Raw genomic sequence first — 20,052 nt, 5'->3', positions numbered from 1 at the left:
ATATTCCTTCAGTGTCCTACCTCATTCACCATCTTTTCCAGTCTCCTATGGGGGCCTCTTCTACTCTGGCCAACTGCTAAATGTTGGCACATCACAGAGTGTGGTCTTCGGCCCTGTTCTTTCTCAATAATCTTTCTTCTATTTCAGCTAGCCCAAGCTTTAATTATGTACATGCTGATGGCTGCAATAGTCAAATGCCTGCTCAATATTTTCATGTGATTTTTTAGGAGTCATCTCAAATAGATCTCCTCCGAGACAATGTAATTTCCCTCCCAAAATATGTTGATCACCTCTCAAAAACTTGCCCATCACAATACATGGAGCAAATATCTACGGTCTTCTAGCCCTAATCTTCCTGCTTCCTTCTGCCCAAAATCAAGTTCTATTCACGTACTATTGAAACATTTCCCACTGTCCACTTCTCTAAATCTATACTTGTTCATCTGAGCCATCATCAGTCTCATTTTTTGTGTGGACTACTGCAATAGCCTTTCTCTTTCATTATCTTCTGCATTTAGAGACAACTGTACTCCTTGCCACAGCCTACAAGACCGTACAGATTTGTCTGCTGCCTCTCTCTTCTACCTTATCACTTGTTACTATCTTTCTTTGCTCACTGTACTTCAACACATTTAAATCTGGTATGTTCATATCAGTGTCTTACGCACACTAAGTTTGTTCTCTCTCTCAGGGCACTACTGATCTATTGTTTTCTGATGGGACACTCTTTCCATGGTTCTTTGCATGGCTAGATCCTCTCCTCTTTCAAGTCTCTGTTCATGTTGACAAAGAGGCCTGCCTTCCTCACCCTATTTAAAGTAACAACCCCACTACCAATTGCAGCCACTCTCCACTATCTTTTTATTTTTATCACGTTACTACCTGAAAATATTTTATTCATTAGTTTGCTTACTACCTATATATTTCCATACTAAGATACAAGTCTCATATAAGAAAGAACCTTCTATTTGGAATTGTTGAGTTCCCAACTTTGGCACATAATATATATGCAATAAAATGTAAATGAATGAATAATATTTCACTAAATTCTTTTAGTTCTGTGTACCCTGAAATTGATTTAAAATAGTGTCAGCTCATCAGTTCATTAATTCAACAAACATATATTAAGTGCCTACACTGTCCTAAGGATAAAACTGTGACAGAAACATATAAAGAAAAATAGTTTCTATCTTCATGCTAGTAGGGAAGACAGTGTAATGCAGTGTGACAAGTACTGTTAATAGGATACAAAGTGAAATATGGGCACAAAGAAGATATTTATCCTATTGCTTCATGTGAAAGACCTTTATGAAAGAGATACTTAAATTAGCTTTAAAGTAGTGGTCTACTTCAAATAGACATGTGAGCAACAAGTGGAGAGAAAGCATGTTCCAGTGAGGGGAAACGTGCTTAATTGAAGGCAGAAAGAGTCATAAAACAACAGACCAATTATACTTTCTGTACATTGGTCGGCTGTCTTCCTAGAATTTTCTTCATTATATTACTGGACTGGATTCATGTCTTCATCTTATTTGGTTTATTTTTCATTCTGCTGGAGCTGTAGCTTAGTGCTTGGAATAGCTTACAGGCTAGAGAGAACAAGGAACCTGCCTAGTGAAACATTAAGCTGAGTTTCTTTAATTACTCTGATGATTACCCCTTGGTCTTTCCATGCTTTTTGCATCTGTCAATTTTGGACCTGAAGAACTTCAGGATCTATACTTTTCATTATAAGTAAAAAAAAAAAAAGTGTGCTAAGTGTACTATATTAAAGGAGGCACATAAATGTTTTAGAAATATTTTCAACAAAAAAACAAACGAAAGTGAGCAAATTAAAAGGGTTGTTATTGATTTTACATATTTGTAATGACTCATTTCCAAAAATAGTGGTGAGTTAAGATTCTCTACATGGTGTTCAGGTTATAGAAATTTATGATTACTAATTAAACCTTGATAGATCAACAATGGGAAACTAACATCTAGAAGAAAACAAAGAAAAGGAAGCCCAGGGAAAGGACAAAGGATGTTGAGATATTTAACCTGGGAAAGAGAAAATAGTGCTAGTATCTGCTTTTGCCTGCCGATGCTCTGACCCTAAAAGTTTTTACCTTGCAAGCTCCTTTTCACATAGTTCATAAACTAACTTTGATCAAGCCTGGCAATACAAAGTCTAATTCTTATCAGTAGGTGAGAATGAAGTGAGTTCAAGATCCATAAGCATATTATCCATTATGCCTGGAGTTGATTCCAAACACCCATGTACATAGAGAATTTACCACTTTCTTCCTTTATTTGCTATACTCTAAGCCTTTATGACAAGTCCTCTGCTTTGGTGTTTTTGAATATATTTTATCAATGCCCCTGGCCCATTTGGCCAAAGTCCATATCTCAACCTCCATACCCATGACCCATGCCTAATTTATTCAGTTCTCAGGATTGGGCCCCTCACCTATGTACCAGGTACCAGCTGGGGTCCAATCAATGGAAAATCTCTGCAATATTATCCTACCAACTACAAGTATCAATGAGGCCCAGCTTCCTGCTGCTATGCCCCGCCATATCTATGCCTGTCCTTGGAAATCAAAACTAGCCTAAACTAGCCTAATTTAGCTAGGACCCCTAGGAATGGTGTTAACTGTTAATTTTACATGAATACTTGACTAGGGTCCAGATATTTGATTAGCATTACTTCTGGGTGTGTCTGTGAGGATGTTTCTGGGTAAGATTAACATCTGAAATCAGTGGACTGAACAAAACAGACCGCCCTCCCAAATTTGAGTGGGCCTCCACATTCAATCCATTTGGAAGCCTGAACAGAATAAAAGGTTGAGTAAGAAAGAATTCCTTCTCTCTGATTGTCTTTAAACTGGGATATTGGTCTTTTCTTGCTTTCAGACTTGGACTTGGACTAGAACTTACATCATCAGTTCTGGTTTCTCAGGACTTCAGACTCGGACTGGTATTACACCACTGGTTCTCCTGGGTATCTAGCTTACTGACTGAAGATCTTGAGCTCCTCAGCCTCCATAATTGCATGAGCCAATTCTTTATAGTAAATCTGTTTATATATATATATATCTTATTGGTTCTGTTTTCCTGGAGAACCCTAACTAATACAAATGATTATTTGAATTACTCTAGCTTGTAATAAGGTCAGGTCTCAAAGCTAATGAGTTGCCAATCCTGGCCAGTTCTATTCTTCTATTGCTTATTGGTGTTTAGCCTGGCTCCAATTGTGCCTTGAAGACTAGCTGTAATGAATTAGGACATTTTGCTCATGTAGATATTCAAATATATTTGATGCAATATAATTTATCAGTCAAATGTTCTGAGGCCAAAGTGAGTACCAAAAGCAAGACATGAAGAAGAAATGAATATTTAACTAAATTGAAAATTAGTCATAGATAAGATTCCTCAATTTACTGGGTAGTTTAACTAGATAGCTTCTAGAGTGCTATGAAACTTAAGATCCCAGAAAAGTTAGTGAAGAAATGGAAGTTTCTATCTTTATCCCATATTACCAAGTATTTCTGTAATTTAAATAAACAATATGAGCATTAATGTGTCAAAAATGGTAAGAAAGAATGAAAGACTGGTTGGTAAGACAATTCTTTAATCCAACAAATGCTAATTATAACAATTTTAATTCATCCTATAAAAGATTTTAAGACGCTCAGTTCTCAGCTTGACAGAAAAGTTATGGGAGAAGAATTTGAATAAATAAGAGTATTAGGATTTATCAGAAAAAGATAAGATTTTAACAAGGCCAGTTCAAGTAAATAAATGATCTTGATTTGAAAAACAAAGTAAATTGGCAAATGTATAAAAATCAAGAAATTGTCACTGAATCCAAAGATTTCTAATAGCTACATAGAATGGGACTAAGGTAACCCTAGCAGTACACAGAAGATATAGTTTAATTAGAAAACATTTTATGCCAAATAGCAGCTCTAAATTAAGGTCAAATCTTGGTTTGAATCTTGAAGAGGACTTTAATGGAAAATTGGTAAAAATCTGAATAATGTTTGGAGTTAACAGTAATCTACCAATGAGGGTTTTTTTTTTAATTTTTTATTATGTTAATCACCATACATTACATCATTAGTTTTTGATGTAGTGTTCCATGATTCATTGTTTGTGCATAACATCCAGTGATCCACGCAGAAATGTGCCCTCTTTAATACCCATCACCAAGCTAACCCATTCCCCAAACCCCCTCCCCTCTAGAACCCTCAGTTTGTTTTTCAGAGTCCATCGTCTCTCATGATTCGTCTCCCCCTCCGACTTAACTCCCCTTCATTCTTCCCCTCCTGCTATGGGTTTCTTAATTTTGACAAAATTACTACAGTCAGGAGCAATGGCAAAGGCAGGGCAAACCAAAACTGGGTCAAAGGTATAGGGGGATTCCATACTGCACTACCTTTCTGCAAATCTAAAACTGTGCCAAAATAAAAAGTTTATTTTAAAAAATTAAGGAAAAAGTTTCCATTCAGAAGTATAAGACAGTAATTCAAAAGTTCGTTTTTAGAATGATTATGACATAAAAATTAAAATGAATACTATTTAGGCCAGAGAGTTTGAAAACTATGCATATTAAAATAATTAAAATAAACAACTCTTCATAAAACATAAGACATGCAATAGATAAATAATAAATATACTGCAATGATGGGTAATATATATTTATAAATAAAGACATGTTAATAAATATTGCCAAATGTTGATTTTTTTATCTTTATGCATCATGAGAGGCAGCAGGCAAAGGATAGAGAGAAAGAAGGAATGGGTAGCAGTCAATATTTAATTACGCTCTATGTACTTATTTTTAGTTAACGTAAGAAAATAAATGATAAAAAAAATCAAATGTTTGAGTTCACACTGTAATTGCTTCCAAGCACTAAAATCTGTTTTGTCTATCTCTTCAATAATATATTGAATGACTCAAGATTGCATACTGTTGGTAGGACACAAAATGGTAAAAACGGTTGCTCATTTTAGGACTTTTTCCAAATCTAACCTGAAGATAAATGTCAGTTCTCCACATCCAGATAGGATGAAATCATTTGTGGCAAAACAGTGCTCCAGCCAAAAACAAGAAAAGCCAGGTTAAATTTAAAAATCCAGTTTAAAGATGTCAGCAGGCTGTGGCTGCAACAATGAGTTGAGTGGCTAAGATTCTGAAGAGGGTGGTTTGCAGATCTGTAGGCATTTTTTTCCCCCTGAGTTTTAAAGATTCCAGGCCTGGGCAAGGGGCTGGGAAGCCAGGCTTTGAGTGCACAAAGGGCTTGTGTTGGAGGACAGAGAAATCATTGAAGCTTTTGGTAGCTGTGCAAGGCTGAAGTGACAAAATTGGAGATTTGAGACTTGTTTCTATCTCAAATCATTTGATAAATCCCAAACGTGTACAGGGCTTGAAATTAAAAAGCTAAGCCCTAAAACCTCTGAAAAGCATAATGGAGTTTTCCACTCCATAATGGAGTTTTCTTACAATGTTGAGGACATAAACACCAGAGTACAAGCTTTGCCAGGAGTAGGGTCCTACTGAATATCAGCTCTGTGTGGGAAGCCTTACGAAAAGCACCAGGCTGAGCCACAAGGAGACCAAGACTTACCAAACTTCTCTCCAGCCTCCATGGGAGATAGTAAAGCATTTTAGAGTGTGATAAAAATGAACAAATAGGAAACATTTTATGAAGTAGAAGAGAAAAGGGGCAATTGATTAGTGATAACCTTAAGCAAGAAAAGACAAGAACTAGTATAGAAATACGCTGTCCTTAAACAAGGGCATGAACTAGGTAAGAAATAAAATACAAAAGGCAGAGTATATGAGTACAAATGCAGGTAGGCTGGTGAGTGAAATGGTGGGGAAAAGCAGAAGTTGCTTTTTATATTGGAGACGAGAGGTTGGATATCTAAGGAGCAAGAAGGGAGATAAAATAGTCCTTTACAGGAGACAGTTTAATGGACTAACAAAAAGCCAGAAAAATGCCAGGCAACACCAAGGGCCTACCTGAAGACAATGGTCATGAATTTAAAGGTTAAATGGCAAATCTGTGTGATATTCTTCTGCCATATAAAACTATGAAGGTGCAGATCAGGCAGAAAGTTAAATATATAAGGCTTAGGTTTTGCTTGGTGAGTAGGACAAAGGGCCAAGAGAACTGAGGTTATATTATATGCAAATCGGTAATAATTAGGTGAGCCCTGGAACCTAAGTGAGGTAAAGAGGGAAGTGGGAACAGGAGAGAATTGAGGGAATAGGAAAATAAGTGGTACAATCAATAGAAATAGGTGCCGGTGGAGCTAAAATTTGCTACTCAAAGCTCTGGAGTTAAGTGAGTTGGAAAGATAGTAAGTGCTGGTCAGAAATAGGGTATGACCATAGGGCGGATGGCAGAAGTAGAGCAGAACACATGATGATGAGAGGAGAGAAATTCAAGAAGATGAGAGGTCAGAACAATGAAAGAATCATCTGTATAGATATTTAAATCACCAAGAATTGTTTTTCATAATTCAAAACTACAAGTGTGGGCTGAAGAAAGAGACAATGAAATGCATCCTAAGATCTTCAAGAAATGAGGGAAGCAACACTGGAGTGTGCACAGGACTGTAACGGGAGTGCCTGCTGGGTGGTACAATCTGATGCGTGAGCTTCAAAGCTAGAGGTGTTTGGAGAGGAAAAAGGACCAATGATGTAAAAACACTAATGCAGAACAAGCCTCTAAGCCCACTGGTATAACTGCTGTGGGAGGGAATCCAATCACTACTTGAGAGGACTGCAGTGGAAGCAGTATCCTCAGGGAGGTAATCAGGTTTCAGTTAGAGCAGGAAGGTGTAAGTAATGTTCAGAAAAGAATACACTAATAATTTGATTCATTTATCAATGTTTACTAAAAGGCACTGAATTAGGCACTGGGAATAAAACAGTAATAAAGACATAATCTCAGCCCTCACAAAACTGCGACTCAAGTAAGAAGTCTCATATAAAAGTGATTACTTTAAAGAATATAACTAAATTCTTTTTTTTTGAATATAACTAAATTTTTATAACAACGTAACAGTTTTATTAAGAAATGAGGATGCATGTATTTGAAGAATGGTCTAACAATGGTCTAACTATTTTAATATATCTAATCATCGTGGTATTAATCATATGCTAAAAACTAATTTGAATTAAGACTATGTGGGGAAAAGTCATTTTTTAACAGTAAAGAAATGAGGGAAAATGCTTTTACAGATACATGCAGTTACCTGAGACAAAGCAGCATCCCGCTCTTCTATCACTGCATTCATTTCTTCTGCAGTTATTCTCTTTTTACATTCCTTGGTCTTGTAGATTCTATCCACAATTACAGCTCCATTCTTCTGAATAGCTATTCCTGTGTCTGCATTGTTTATTCTGTTCAGTAATTCCTGTAATGTCTACCAACACCATTATATGTTAGTCAGACATGAAGTTTTAATATATTTTATTTAATATAGGGTTTTAATTAATAGGCACATGTGAATTGTAAATTGACTGAGTGAAGTTATTGAATTTTCATATTGCAGCAAAGATGTACATTATTAGTGTGTCAATTCTTCTTTTTCCCACATCTTAGTTCTTGAAACCCACTCAATTGAACTTAAGCCTCTAAGATATAAGACTGACATCAAGAAATCTCCTCAGAGAATGGCTTACCATGTCATTTTCTTCAGGGTTAATATTTTCTAGCCTAGAAAAAAGGGACACAGAAAGCCTGATCAGTAGCATTTCCTTAGTGCAGCAAAATGAGTTCGCTTTTTAAATCTTTAGAACCTCAAGTAATTTCATTCGACTAGTCTTTAGAGTCAACCATGACACTGAACATATTAAAGTGCCACCTGCTCGACTCCATCTTTCAATAATGCTCCATATCTTCTGCACTGACTTCAGACTGTTAAGTTATTAATGTTTACTGCTATATATGACTACAAGGATCAATTGTTCATATGTGCTTAGATGAGGAAAGTTCCCTAGTGATAGAAGCACTACTTCTCATCATTATATTTATTCCTGGACTTTCAATTCTTACCAAAAACTGTATTTCCTCTGGTTTTTTGGACTTCATCACAAATAAAACAAGGCAAGTATTTTATTGCAAAGTTTAACTATATTCCCTCAAAAGCAAAGACAAATAATGACCACTAAATTTGAACTGAAACTCTCCTGCTGCTATCTATTTGTTAAAACAAATACACCATATAGAAAGGCTGACCAAAACTGGACCACGTATTTAATGACTAATGTTATTTTCTCTTTCATTACATACATAGAATTATTCAATTTAAAGACTAAGGAAGTAAATTGGTTCCTCTCATAAATGTATTTTATCTTGAAAGAGTCACTGTGCTTACTGAAATGTTTTTTGATGTTGGTGAATTGAACAAATGCAGGAAAGGTAAAGAAGTGCTAAATGACATATCTTAGAAAATGTCTATAATGTAATTTAGGCAACCATTAAATTGAGTAAATTAAATGAAAATCTGTAATGGGTATTAGTAAAATGATGTAGATTTTAGAAATGGCTCCATTATTTTGAAATTGTACTAAAATGTTTAGATATATAAGTTCCTGTTTTCTCATATTCTCCATTTCCCCCCCCCCCATTTCTGGGCTCCTCCAATAATATTTACCACAAAAAGAAAAGGATACTTGAAAAAGATATAGAGAAACTTAATAAATTTATTACAAAATTGTTCCAAACTCCACAGTTCAATGAAACTGCTACATTCATGAAGAGAAATTTAGAACATTGAATTTTTAACCGGAAAAAAATAAACATATATAAAAAATTCTTTTTTTTTTTTTTAAGAATTTATTTGAGAGAGAGTGTGAGAGAGAGCACAAGCAGGGTGAATGGCAAAGGGAGAGGCAGAAGCAGGCTCCCCGCTGAGCAGGGAGCCCCATGTGGCGGGGGGTGGGGGGGGTGAACGCTTGGTCCCAGGACCCTGGGATCATGACCTGAGCTAAGGCAGATGCTAAACAACTTGAACCACCCAGGTGCCCCTATCAAAAGCTATTTCTACATACTTAAATGGTATAAATTTACAGGGTGGCATAGCAATCTTGAATTATATATACTTAATATATCTCAAACTAGTAATGTCTACTTGGATTCACATTTCACATTTCTCCCAAAATAAATCAACAGTTTTCAAATATCCTGCTTCATAAAAACTTGTTCTACAAAAACTCTGAAGATGATCATTTCTTTTTAATCAATTAAACATAGTGAAAAGTATAAGATAACAAAATTCTTACACTTATTGATGCTCACGTAAGAGTATTTGAAAAACATCACTAGCATTTAAACATCAGTTACTGGTTGGCTAAATGTCATTTTTAAGGAAGCCATATTAGTGAGAAATATTTACCTTAATGTTGTTCTTTTTAGATGAAATCAGACAAAAAGCTAATTTCAGCAGTTTCCAAAGAAGACTCAACTTAAACTCTTATAAATTTAGTAATTAATTAAACTCAGTAATTTAAAATGAAAAGATACATAAAAACTAAACATTCAGATTAGTAGATTATTGGAAACTCTTGCAAAAAAAAAACAACAAAGTTTAGATCTCAAGGTTATAAATCTCCTTCTTTTGTTCCAAAGAACTACATATATGATTGGGAAGAAAATAACAGTGTAGGGAGGATACCTAATTTGTACATTCAAAATGATCAACACAACAAAGAGTGTATGCAATTTCTATGTAATACCTATAAGCTTTTTTCAGGCATTGCAAGGTGAAGAAGAATTATTACTTTAAGGAGAGAGAAATGAAGAGTCTGAATGTTTTAAATTAATATCTTTCAAGAGGATATGGTTAAGATAGTTGTATTTAGTCTAATACTAAAATTCTCTAACAACTAAAATTTTTTAAAAAATTAAAATAAAATTTTCTTATCAAAGGTTATACTAAATCCTTTCCACATGAATTTAGCATTACAGATATAAATAACGTATATGATTGCCCTCAGAAGTACAAAATGTATAGTGATTTATCATTTTGCTGATGAGTGAATCTGAAACATGTTTTGGTAGGTGTGCCAGGTCTGACATGTAGGGCATGAGGTTTAAGTCAACCACTTCGCATTTATTTAGATCTTAATTTTACTTTATTATTATCCTTTATGATTTTTTAAAAGATTTTATTTATTTATTTGACAGAGAGAGAGCACAAGCAGGGGGAGAGGGAGAAGCAGACTCCCTGCTGAGCAGAGAGCTGGATGCGGGACTCGATCCCACAACCCTGGGATCATGACCTGAGCCGAAGGCAGACGCTTAACAGACTGAGCCACCCAGGCGCCCCTATCCTTTATAATTGATCTCAATTTTGCTCTATGGTTATCCTTTGTAAGTACAGTGATAAATGGTCATTAAGAGAAAACTAAAACTTAAATGAAAATGAGCAAATGGTTAATCTGAGATTTGAAAAATTACATGCAAACAAGTAACTTTCAATATAAATAAGAGTCTGGAAAGAGAAAAGGCTAATATTTATATTTCTCTATTTGTATTTCTTTAAAAGTTTCAGGAAGTACTTGTCATAGATATCAAAGCTTAACTACATCATAATTTAGTCTCAACTAGATGATTTACAGCAGAGATCAGCAAGCTTTCTGTAAAGAGTCATACTGTATTTTAGATTTTGCTCTATGTTCTCTGTTGCAGCTACTAAATGCTGCCTTTGTAGTACAAAAGCATCCAAAGATAATACGTAAATGAACAGGTGTGGCTGTGCTACAATAAAACTTTATTCACAAAAACAACTGGAAGGATGGATGTGCACCATAGGTCTTCACTTTGCACATCCCTGATGTAGAGCACTGAAAAATGAGACCAGATCTCTGACGCTGAAACACTCTAAGTGCTAACTGTGAGATATTTTTCGGAGTTGGATCATTCAACAGCCAAAGACTAATCACCCAAAAAAGTGGATTACAGAAAATAAAATCCAGTCTTATAAGGTACATCACTTACTGTATTACTTAAGAAAACATAAAAATTAGACAAGCAACCTACTTTCAGAAAAAAGGAGACAATTTGAAACAGTTTACCAGGCTTTCTATTTTCTACATAAAATGACTTGTTAGAGGTTTAAGGTTTACTAGCAGCATGTATAACACATAAGGCTTTACTGGTTTAATAAAGACTTAAAGTAATAGTTGATGTTATATGACATACAGCTGACAAACTATAAGTTATATATCACTAATAGGAGATTTACAATTATACAAAAGAATCTCAACCTTTTGGAAACTAAATTATGCCTATAACAGTCTACCCAGACATAGTCATGATAATTAGTAAGAATTTTGCTGAAGTAAATGTCTATGGGCTCAAGTTTCAATTGATTTCCTATACCATGCATATTCTGACTGACACCCCTGCACTCTAAGTGCAAAGACCCATGCATGAAATGTCACATTTCTTGATTTATCCCTAGATCAGTCAATATCATGTCTTTCCTTTCTCAACCTATAGTCATTCACCTTGTTCAATGGGAAGCAGCTAAACTTTGACCTCAAATGATAAAAGGAACTAGTGATCATCTAATCAAAAAACTTTGAATTGTTAATTTTTATTCTCTTTCATTTTTACACAGTGCCACCTTAATATGTTAAAGAGAAAAACTGAAGAGACTGAATATCATGATCTCAAAAGTTGGAATATACATACACAAATGTGTCTATATTAGTAAGTAAATTTTAGTCATTTTAACTTGAATCCTTTTTACTTTTTTTCTAGTTTTGGATAAAAGTGAAAAAGAAAAAGAATTGAAGATTTCCAAGGGGTAGGGGAAGGCAGAAGGTAAGACAAAACAGACATCACCAAAAGACAGGAGATCAGAACTGGCAAAGATGAAAAGAAAATGACAGAAGGAATTTGAAGATTACAGGAAGCAAGAAATAAGGAATGAAAAAGAGATGTGAAATAATGTGTATTATTTCAACCTGTAACTCAGTGCCTCCAAATATGCCTTTCAGTCAAGCAAAGCTCAATTATAAATTGGTTCTACCTTAATAAGGAATTCATCTAAAATGCCCTGTTGAAAGTTCAGAACCTATAGATGTCAACTGAGTAGAAAGGAGCATCCACAGTAACATTTAAAACTATGCTGCCATATTATTATTTTAAAGTTGTTGTTTTTCCCTCTTATGTATGATTTTTCCTGATCTCCCCAATCTGCACCACTGGACTATAAAACTGTAGGAGCGGACTACAAACTGTTCCTAAGAACCAACAATTCATATCAATTAATATTATTTTAAGTATTTATATAGTTATTTAATGTCTATCTTCTCAACTAAACTGGGGCCATAATGCTGTGTTCTGAGTAACCTGACAGACAGAACATATTCAATAAATATTTATTGAATGGACTAAATAACTAAAAAAAAAGGCTTGGGATTGAGTGTTTTTCTTTTCTCCCTTTCCCATTTCTCCATTAATACAAATGCTACAAAGAACAAATGAAAAAGGGTCTGCCTCAAGGAACTCTAATTTTAATATACTGTAATAAAAACTGGAACAAGTGTATGTACAAATTAAAGTAGACAATGGAAGGTAAAAAAAAAAATAGAGGGAAAGAGAGGTTCAATTTAGAGCCATCAATTAAAGAGAGAATGAACAAAACTAAGAGACCAAATTAGTAGAGGCTCTGAGGAAGAAGTTTTGATTTGGATATGTGGGCAGATGGTTGTGCCACTGACTGGGACAAGGGATCAAGGGAGAATAAGGTTTTAAAATGAACTAAAAAATTCCATTTGGGATATGGTAAGTTTGAGTTGCCTATGTAAGTCTGAGATAGATAAGTCCTACAATGTGTAACTGACTTTGACTCTTTGGGCAAGCAGTCAACCACTTTGTTTTCTCACCTATAAAGTACAAACATCATCTACCTCGGGGAGTAGTGACATTGTATAAAAAGCTGATTTGTTATCTTTCGGGTGTGATTTTGATTTCTGAAAAGAAATAAAATCTATTTAGAAGGAAATTTCATGAATAAAATTGGTAATCAACCTAGATAACAAAATTTACAGTCATGAATTACATGTAAATATAGCACTGTGCAGCAGCTGATAAACTAAATGTAATATTACTTGCAAATCCCCAAAGAAGAGTTGTAAAGTTATAATGCAAGTATTACTGAAATAAAAAAGCCATCTACTTTGAAAAGTTATGTTTAAAAATATTTGGCCAGGGGCGCCTGGGTGGCTCAGTCTGTTAAGCATCTGCCTTTGGCTCAGGTCATGATCCCAGGGTCCTTGGATCAAGCCCCACAACAGGTTCCCCCTCCCTCTGCCCGCCACTCCCCCTGCTTGTACTCTCTCTCTGTGTCAAATAAACAAAATCTTTAAAAATAAATAAATAAATAAACATTTGGCCCCAGCAAATGTTTTTGTAGATATAAACAAACTGATTTTAAAAGGCATATGGAAAAGCAAAGGTACCAGAATAGCCAAAACAATTCTGTAATAAAAGAGCAAAATTAGAAGGCTAACATTATTGGATTTCAGACACTATAAAGATTCAATAATCAATACTATGTGGTATTGGCAAAGGGATAGATGCACAGATCAATGGAACAGAAAATAAAGTCCAGAAATTAATCCACACTAATATAGTCAACTGAGTTTTGACAAAGGTGCCAATTAAATTTAATAAATGATGGCCTTTTCAACAAGCGGTACTGGAATAAATAAATGCCCATATACCAAAAACAAAAAACTAAACAACCCCACAAGTACCGCCTACCTTACACAAAAATTAACTCAAAATAAATCACAGATCTAAATGTCAAACGTGAAATTTATAACTTCAGAAGAAAAGAAAGGATTTCAAAAAACCTGTGTGACCTTATATATGGCAATGAGTTTTAGATTCAATATCAAAGTACAATCCATGAAAGAAAAAAAAAATCAATAAATTCCATTTCATCAATATTTAAAAGTTATGTTCTGCTAAACACATCATTAAGAGAACAAAAAACATTCACTGCTGATGGGAATACAAAATGGTGTAGTACAGCCAACTCAGGAAGTGACTTCAGCAGTTTCCTCTAAAGTTAACACAGATTAAACATATGGCCCCAGGAATTATGTTACTAGGTTTAGCCAACTGATTTGAAAGCATATGTCCACACAAAACCTGTATGCAAATGATTATAGCAACTTTATTCAAAATCGCCAAAAATTAGAAAAAAGAAAAGAATCACCAGGAGGTGAGAGGATCCTAGGATAGTATGAAGACTATGAAAAAGAGCCTAACTATATTACATAACTTCACTTAAGGAGATAGAGGGAAAAAAGAGCCATTCTAAGTAACTTTGGAAAGTGGTACTTTGGAAACCGTAACATTAAAGACTAAAGGAACTATACATGAACAGTGTACTCTAGTAGGTAAAGTTGTTTCTCATGGGGGTATCCATTAATGATTCTGGAAAGAGTTATAAGGTATACTGGGGTAGAAGAAATAAGGAAATGATGGATGGTAGGGGATGGAAACCAGGTTTCCTACTGTTGGAGAAGAAATTACACATAAGAAAAAGGAGAAAGCCAGAATGAACTATGTGGCGTTGGATTAGAATCAGAGAAATAAGTATGAATTCAGATTTAGCTTAATAAAGATACAGATAGATACATACATAAATAATTTCATATATGTGTATGTATGTCAGTTAGTATACATACATATACTTCCTAGCTCTTTCTGTTGATTGGGCCTAAAAGTAGCCACACCAAGTAACAACGAGCACACTCAGAATGCAGATCTTGGTTTCTAGTACCGTTTTCCAATAAAAGGAATCATGGCCCTTTGAGAAATGACTGATTCTACAAGTGAGGCAGATCCCTATACATCCCTACACATCCCTACAAGACATGACCCAGGGGCATCCTGTGGTGCAGAAAAGTAAGTAAACTGTTTAAAAATCAAAAGGATGGGGACATGTCAAAGGGATATGGAGGCCAACTGAAAGAGCTTCCAATGGCCAAGCTGGAACACTTCAAGCAACACAATAAATAACACAGTATTAGATTATAACCCAAAGTATTAAATGAGTTTCAGTGAGTCTATACTAACATAAACAAACAAACAAATAAATAAATGAGGGAGAGGAGACAAATCTCCTGTACTGAAGAATTAGAAATAATTTATGTAGATATTTTCTGGAAGGCAAGTAGAGCTCAATCAACCTCTCAGCCCACACCCCTTATCCCCACTTCTGAGTATGGGCTGCACTTAAGTAACCTGCTTCAAAGAATATGAAAGGGGAATGTTGGTAAGTAACTTTACAGTGGAGAAACATGGTAAGCACTACCCTGGCTAGGTGACCAAGATTAACATTACTGGTGTTAAGTCATGTTGATAGCATAATGTTGAATAATATGATGAGAATGGCACTTCAGTCCTGGACTCGTCCCCCCAAAACCAATACCTCAGTCTAACCATGAGAAAAATTAAAAAAAAAAAAATCGAATAACATTCTATCAAATGCCTGACGAATACTCCTGAAAACTGTCAAAGTCATCAAAAACAAGAGAAGTCTGAGAAAGTATGACTAGAGTAGGCAAAGGAGACATAGCAACTAAATTAATATGGGATCCTGGATGGGATCTTGGAACATAAAAAGGACATGAGAAAAATTAGTGAAATCTAAAGAAAGTGTGGAGTTTAGTTAATAATTATATACCAATGTTGCTTTCTCCCCCATGCCATACGTGACATAATTAACGTAAGCTATTAAGAAAAACGAAAACTGGAAGGTGGTTATATGGAAATTCCCTGTACTATCCTTGCAAACTTTCTGTAAATCTAAAAGTATTCTAAAATAAGAAGTTTATTGGGGGGAAAAAGGAAGTCCAAGGAAAGACAGTGGAGTGAAATCTGAACACAGAAATCTGCCACATGAGCGAAGATAAAAAATTAGTCAAACGGTAAAGGAAGTAGGAGGACATCACATAGTAATTTTTAAAAGTAGGGTAGACATACAATGGTTTGGGCCAGGTTCACCGAACTTCTCCTTTTACACATAAAAACAGGTATGAAGAAAAGACAGTGAGCTTACCAAATCCTGAGAATTTTTCACTAACACCACACAGCTTGGAAATAACCTGAGAAACTAATGAATTGTATAGATAGCCCAGAGAAAAGTAAAATCCTTCCTGAACAGAAGAAGCCTGTGTTACAGAAGAATCTTTACAAAGGAAGGAAGAGGTACCAGAGCAGGCCATTTTCCACTATACTGATGGAACAAATAAAAGCCCAAAAGTAATACTCCATGGAATCTGGATATACACAAGAATAGGTACAGTGAGCCCATGGTCCACTGCAAGACACCAAACAATTGGAATTACTAATATAAAGAAAAGGCTTGAGATGATCACAGTGAATGCAGAGAAAAAGAGAGGGATTCAAATAATTATTAAACAGATAATACAGAAAGATAAAAGTGCCCCAATAATAAGAATAACCAGAGTCTCTAAAACAGCCTAACAAACAGAATACAAAATTCACAAATCTAAAATTTCCATGAACTAAAACAAGAATCAAAAAGTCCTTAGAGTGGCATGCTGTGGGTTCCAAATATGTTTTTAAAGAAGAATCAAAACAAATACTATGATTAAGTTCTTCTAAGAACAAAGACTCCTTCAGGCAGAAAAAAAAAACCAAAACAAGTCACATTTAAGTAAGGGAAAAAAACCTGTAACTTGACTTCTTTTTAGCCAAACTCAATGTCAAAAAATAGAGTAACATTTTAATAATGTTTAGAATAAAAAAATACTTAACTCAATAATTTTATTCATAAGCAATTTGAATATAAGAATAACACAAAGCCAGTCTGAAGCATGCTAAATCTGAGAATAAAGTATTTATGAGCCCTTCCTCAAAAAATGGAAAATGATATTCAGTTATCCAGGGATTTCCCAAAATAAAGAAATCAGGTATAAAAATGTCATGTATGAAAAAAGTTGCAGATAATGATTATTTAATCCTTTTAAAAATTAAAATTAAACAAGAGGGGGACATTTTGGCTATAGAATCTAATACAATTTTTACAAAGATTTTATAACTAGAATTTATAAAGAAAAAAAGGAGTTTAAAACTTACTCCATAGCTGAAAGTCAAATGATACTGTTTAACCGAAACACCACAAATTTCAAAAAACTGGAAAGAATTGATGATTCCAAAACTTTAATGTTTTTCAGGCTCTTTTCTTAAAATTTGAAGGATCTTTGGGGAATTAATATATCTTACTGTAGGAAGTAGACTTTGCATGAGGTTCAAAAATTTCTTTAGTTTCACTTCAATTGATTATTACTCCCAAATTCAAATAACACACAGCACCAGCTATGAACCAGGTACTTTTCAATATTTATTAAATCATTTAGTCCTCATAACCACTTATACAAAGTAGGCACTATTTACCCATGTTGTAAGCAAAAAACTGAGACCCAGAGACTCTCAGTAATTTGTCCATGGCTGTACAGCCAGGAAGCAACACAGTGAAGATTCAACCACAGATGTCCAGATCTGGATTCTGTGCTGTTAGCCTCTGCATTATATTGCCTCTTAAATAAAACAGTATGTAGAGAATTATTTGATTTTTATCAAATTAATTCTATGTATACATCCACTCAACCACCAACCATCAACAATCCATTCTTGTAGATAATAGTATTTAACTATATAAGCAAAGAAAATGTTTGGAATAATGTTTCTCTATTGATAAAGATAGTTATTTGGGAGTAGGCACTGGGGAATTCAGGTAAATTTTTTTTTTAATTTCTATTATTCAATGAGTTTAACACCTTATAATGAGTATCAGTCTTCAAAAAAAATGAAGCCATTAATCTAAACAAAAAACAAACCACATTACCTAATCACAACTTGAACACTGTCATGTTAATTATTTAATGACTTTTTGTCTCCCTAATGAACAATGTTTTAATTAGTATTTTACTGTAATCCCCCATGGAGCCTAGCACAATGTCGGGTAGAGCAAACACTCAATAAGTATATTGATGGATCATCATAAAATATTACATTACTACACTGTACCTATCTTACAAGTAGTAGATTTCTAGATGCTCTAGAGCCTTTACCTAAATCTGACTCCTTAGACTAGCATCATTTACATTATCAGGGAACTTGAAGAAAAACAGAATCTTTAGCTCCACTCCATACTTATTGAATGAGAATGAGCATTTTAAAAAGATTTCCCAAGTGATCACATTAAAATTGGAGAATTTCTAGAGCATTATTTATCTAAGCATGGTCCATTATTTACCTATATCAGAATCACCTAGGTTGCTTGTTAAAAATGTAGATTCTCAGGCTCTACCCTATTTCAAGTGTCATTATATTTTATGCTACACCTAATAAAAGTAAAAAGTACTGATGAATAGGAATGAGCATATTAAGCAGAGAGCAGTGAAAGAACCTACATAGTTTAAATAAATCAAGAAAGTGATACTAAAAGAGGGAAGAAAAGAGGCATCGCAAAGGAAGGTAGAGTAAGTATACCAACAGTAGGCTATCAAGAAGTAGAGAGAGTAATTGTACAGAGAGTGCTCTGTATTCCCCCTCACCCCCCCTTTTTTTGACTGTTATCCCTGACATGCCAACTACCACAGCATGACTGTGGGAATACGAAATTTACTGGTGAACCATATAACAATCAGTAACTTTTCTTAATATGTAATTACCACATAATGCATGCACTTTATAAATGCTCCAAAAGTCACATATAGTTTTAAATGTATACATACACTTTTAGAGACATTTCCATATGCTTGGCTCGTGCAATTGCTTCATCTCTCTCCTCATTGGCTAACCGCAGTCGAGACATAATAGCTTCATCACGTTCCTTCTGTGCAAAATACACTTCTTCAACCAGAGCTACCCAAAATATATAATCCATAATTAAGTAGAGAAAATTTAAAAATGCATACTTTTAGCAATAAGAAAAACAATTTTGTTATTTTACTAAATTAAATTAGTATCAATTAATCCTTGAAAAAACATTTTTAAAAGCTACTACAAAATTGAAATACATTTCATACCCATAAAAACACAAATTAAAAGGTCAAATAATTACAAATACTGTGAGCTTGTGAAATAAAGGAAACTCTCACATACACTGCAGATAGGTGTATATATTTCTACAGCCATTGAGTAAGTTGACAATATTTATTACAGTTAAAGATTTGCCTATAACCTGGCAAATCTCCTATTTAGTATGCAGCCTAGAGAAATTCTTGCACATGTGCACAAGGAAACATGTATAAAAAATGCTTACTGCAGCATTATATAACAGCAAAAACTTAGAAATAACCTAGCTGTCCAATAACAGGAGCAAGAATTAAAAAATTACTAAACATTCAAAATGGAATACAATACAACATTTAAAATGAATTAGCTGGACACATTTCAAGAATAAAATTACAGCAAAAATTGCAAGGTCCAAGGCAAAACAACTCTACCTATCATTTATGGACAAACACAATTAGTAAAAATATTAAAACAAGCATGGCAATGATAATCATCAACTTCAGGATAGTAGTTATGTCAGTAGCATAGTGGAAGAAAAAGAAAGAAAATGGGATCAAGGAAAAAGCAAACGGGCAGAGCTGAGCTCTTTAGCACTGCGCATCTCCAGAGAGCATCATTTACATAGATCGTAATACAAATGGTCTCATCTAGATTTGTGCAGCACTACATAGGGAGCTTTGATGTTATCTGAAATTATCATTTCTCAAGCATAATTTCTACCTGAAATCTTATACAACCTTTTTTTGTAGCTTCATGTTGTATTTTATTTATTTTTTTGAAGTTTTTTTTATTATGTTATGTTACTCACCATACATTTCATCGTTTTTGATGTAGTGTTCCATGATTAATTGTTTGCATAATAACACCCAGTGCTCCACGCAGAACGTGCCCTCTTTAATACCCATCACCAGGTTAACCCATCCCCCTCCCCCCTCCCCTCTAGAACCCTCAGTTTCCTTCTCAGAGTCCATAGTCT

General features: G+C 34.5%; 1 protein-coding gene across 8 annotated transcripts in view; it reads right to left on the bottom strand.

The window, feature by feature from the left end:
* Window positions 1-20,052, bottom strand: part of MIPOL1 (mirror-image polydactyly 1) — a 346,606-nt gene that overhangs the window by 233,765 nt on the left and 92,789 nt on the right. For all 8 annotated transcript variants that reach the window (XM_073895119.1, XM_073895117.1, XM_073895116.1 and 5 more), the window contains 3 exons: window positions 18,794-18,923; window positions 7,682-7,715; window positions 7,252-7,422 (listed from right to left, as the gene is read on the bottom strand). In XM_073895119.1, coding sequence (XP_073751220.1) covers window positions 7,252-7,422; window positions 7,682-7,715; window positions 18,794-18,923 — 335 coding nt within the window. The remainder of the gene's footprint in view (window positions 1-7,251; window positions 7,423-7,681; window positions 7,716-18,793; window positions 18,924-20,052) is intronic.

The sequence above is a fragment of the Callorhinus ursinus genome, unplaced genomic scaffold (assembly GCF_003265705.2).
Source record: "Callorhinus ursinus isolate GAN/ISIS: 27379988/994484 unplaced genomic scaffold, GSC_fseal_2.0 scaffold8, whole genome shotgun sequence".
NCBI classification, from domain to species: domain Eukaryota; kingdom Metazoa; phylum Chordata; class Mammalia; order Carnivora; family Otariidae; genus Callorhinus; species Callorhinus ursinus.
The sequence above is the reverse complement of the archived record's forward strand: the minus strand, read 5'-3'. Positions and strand labels throughout refer to the sequence as shown.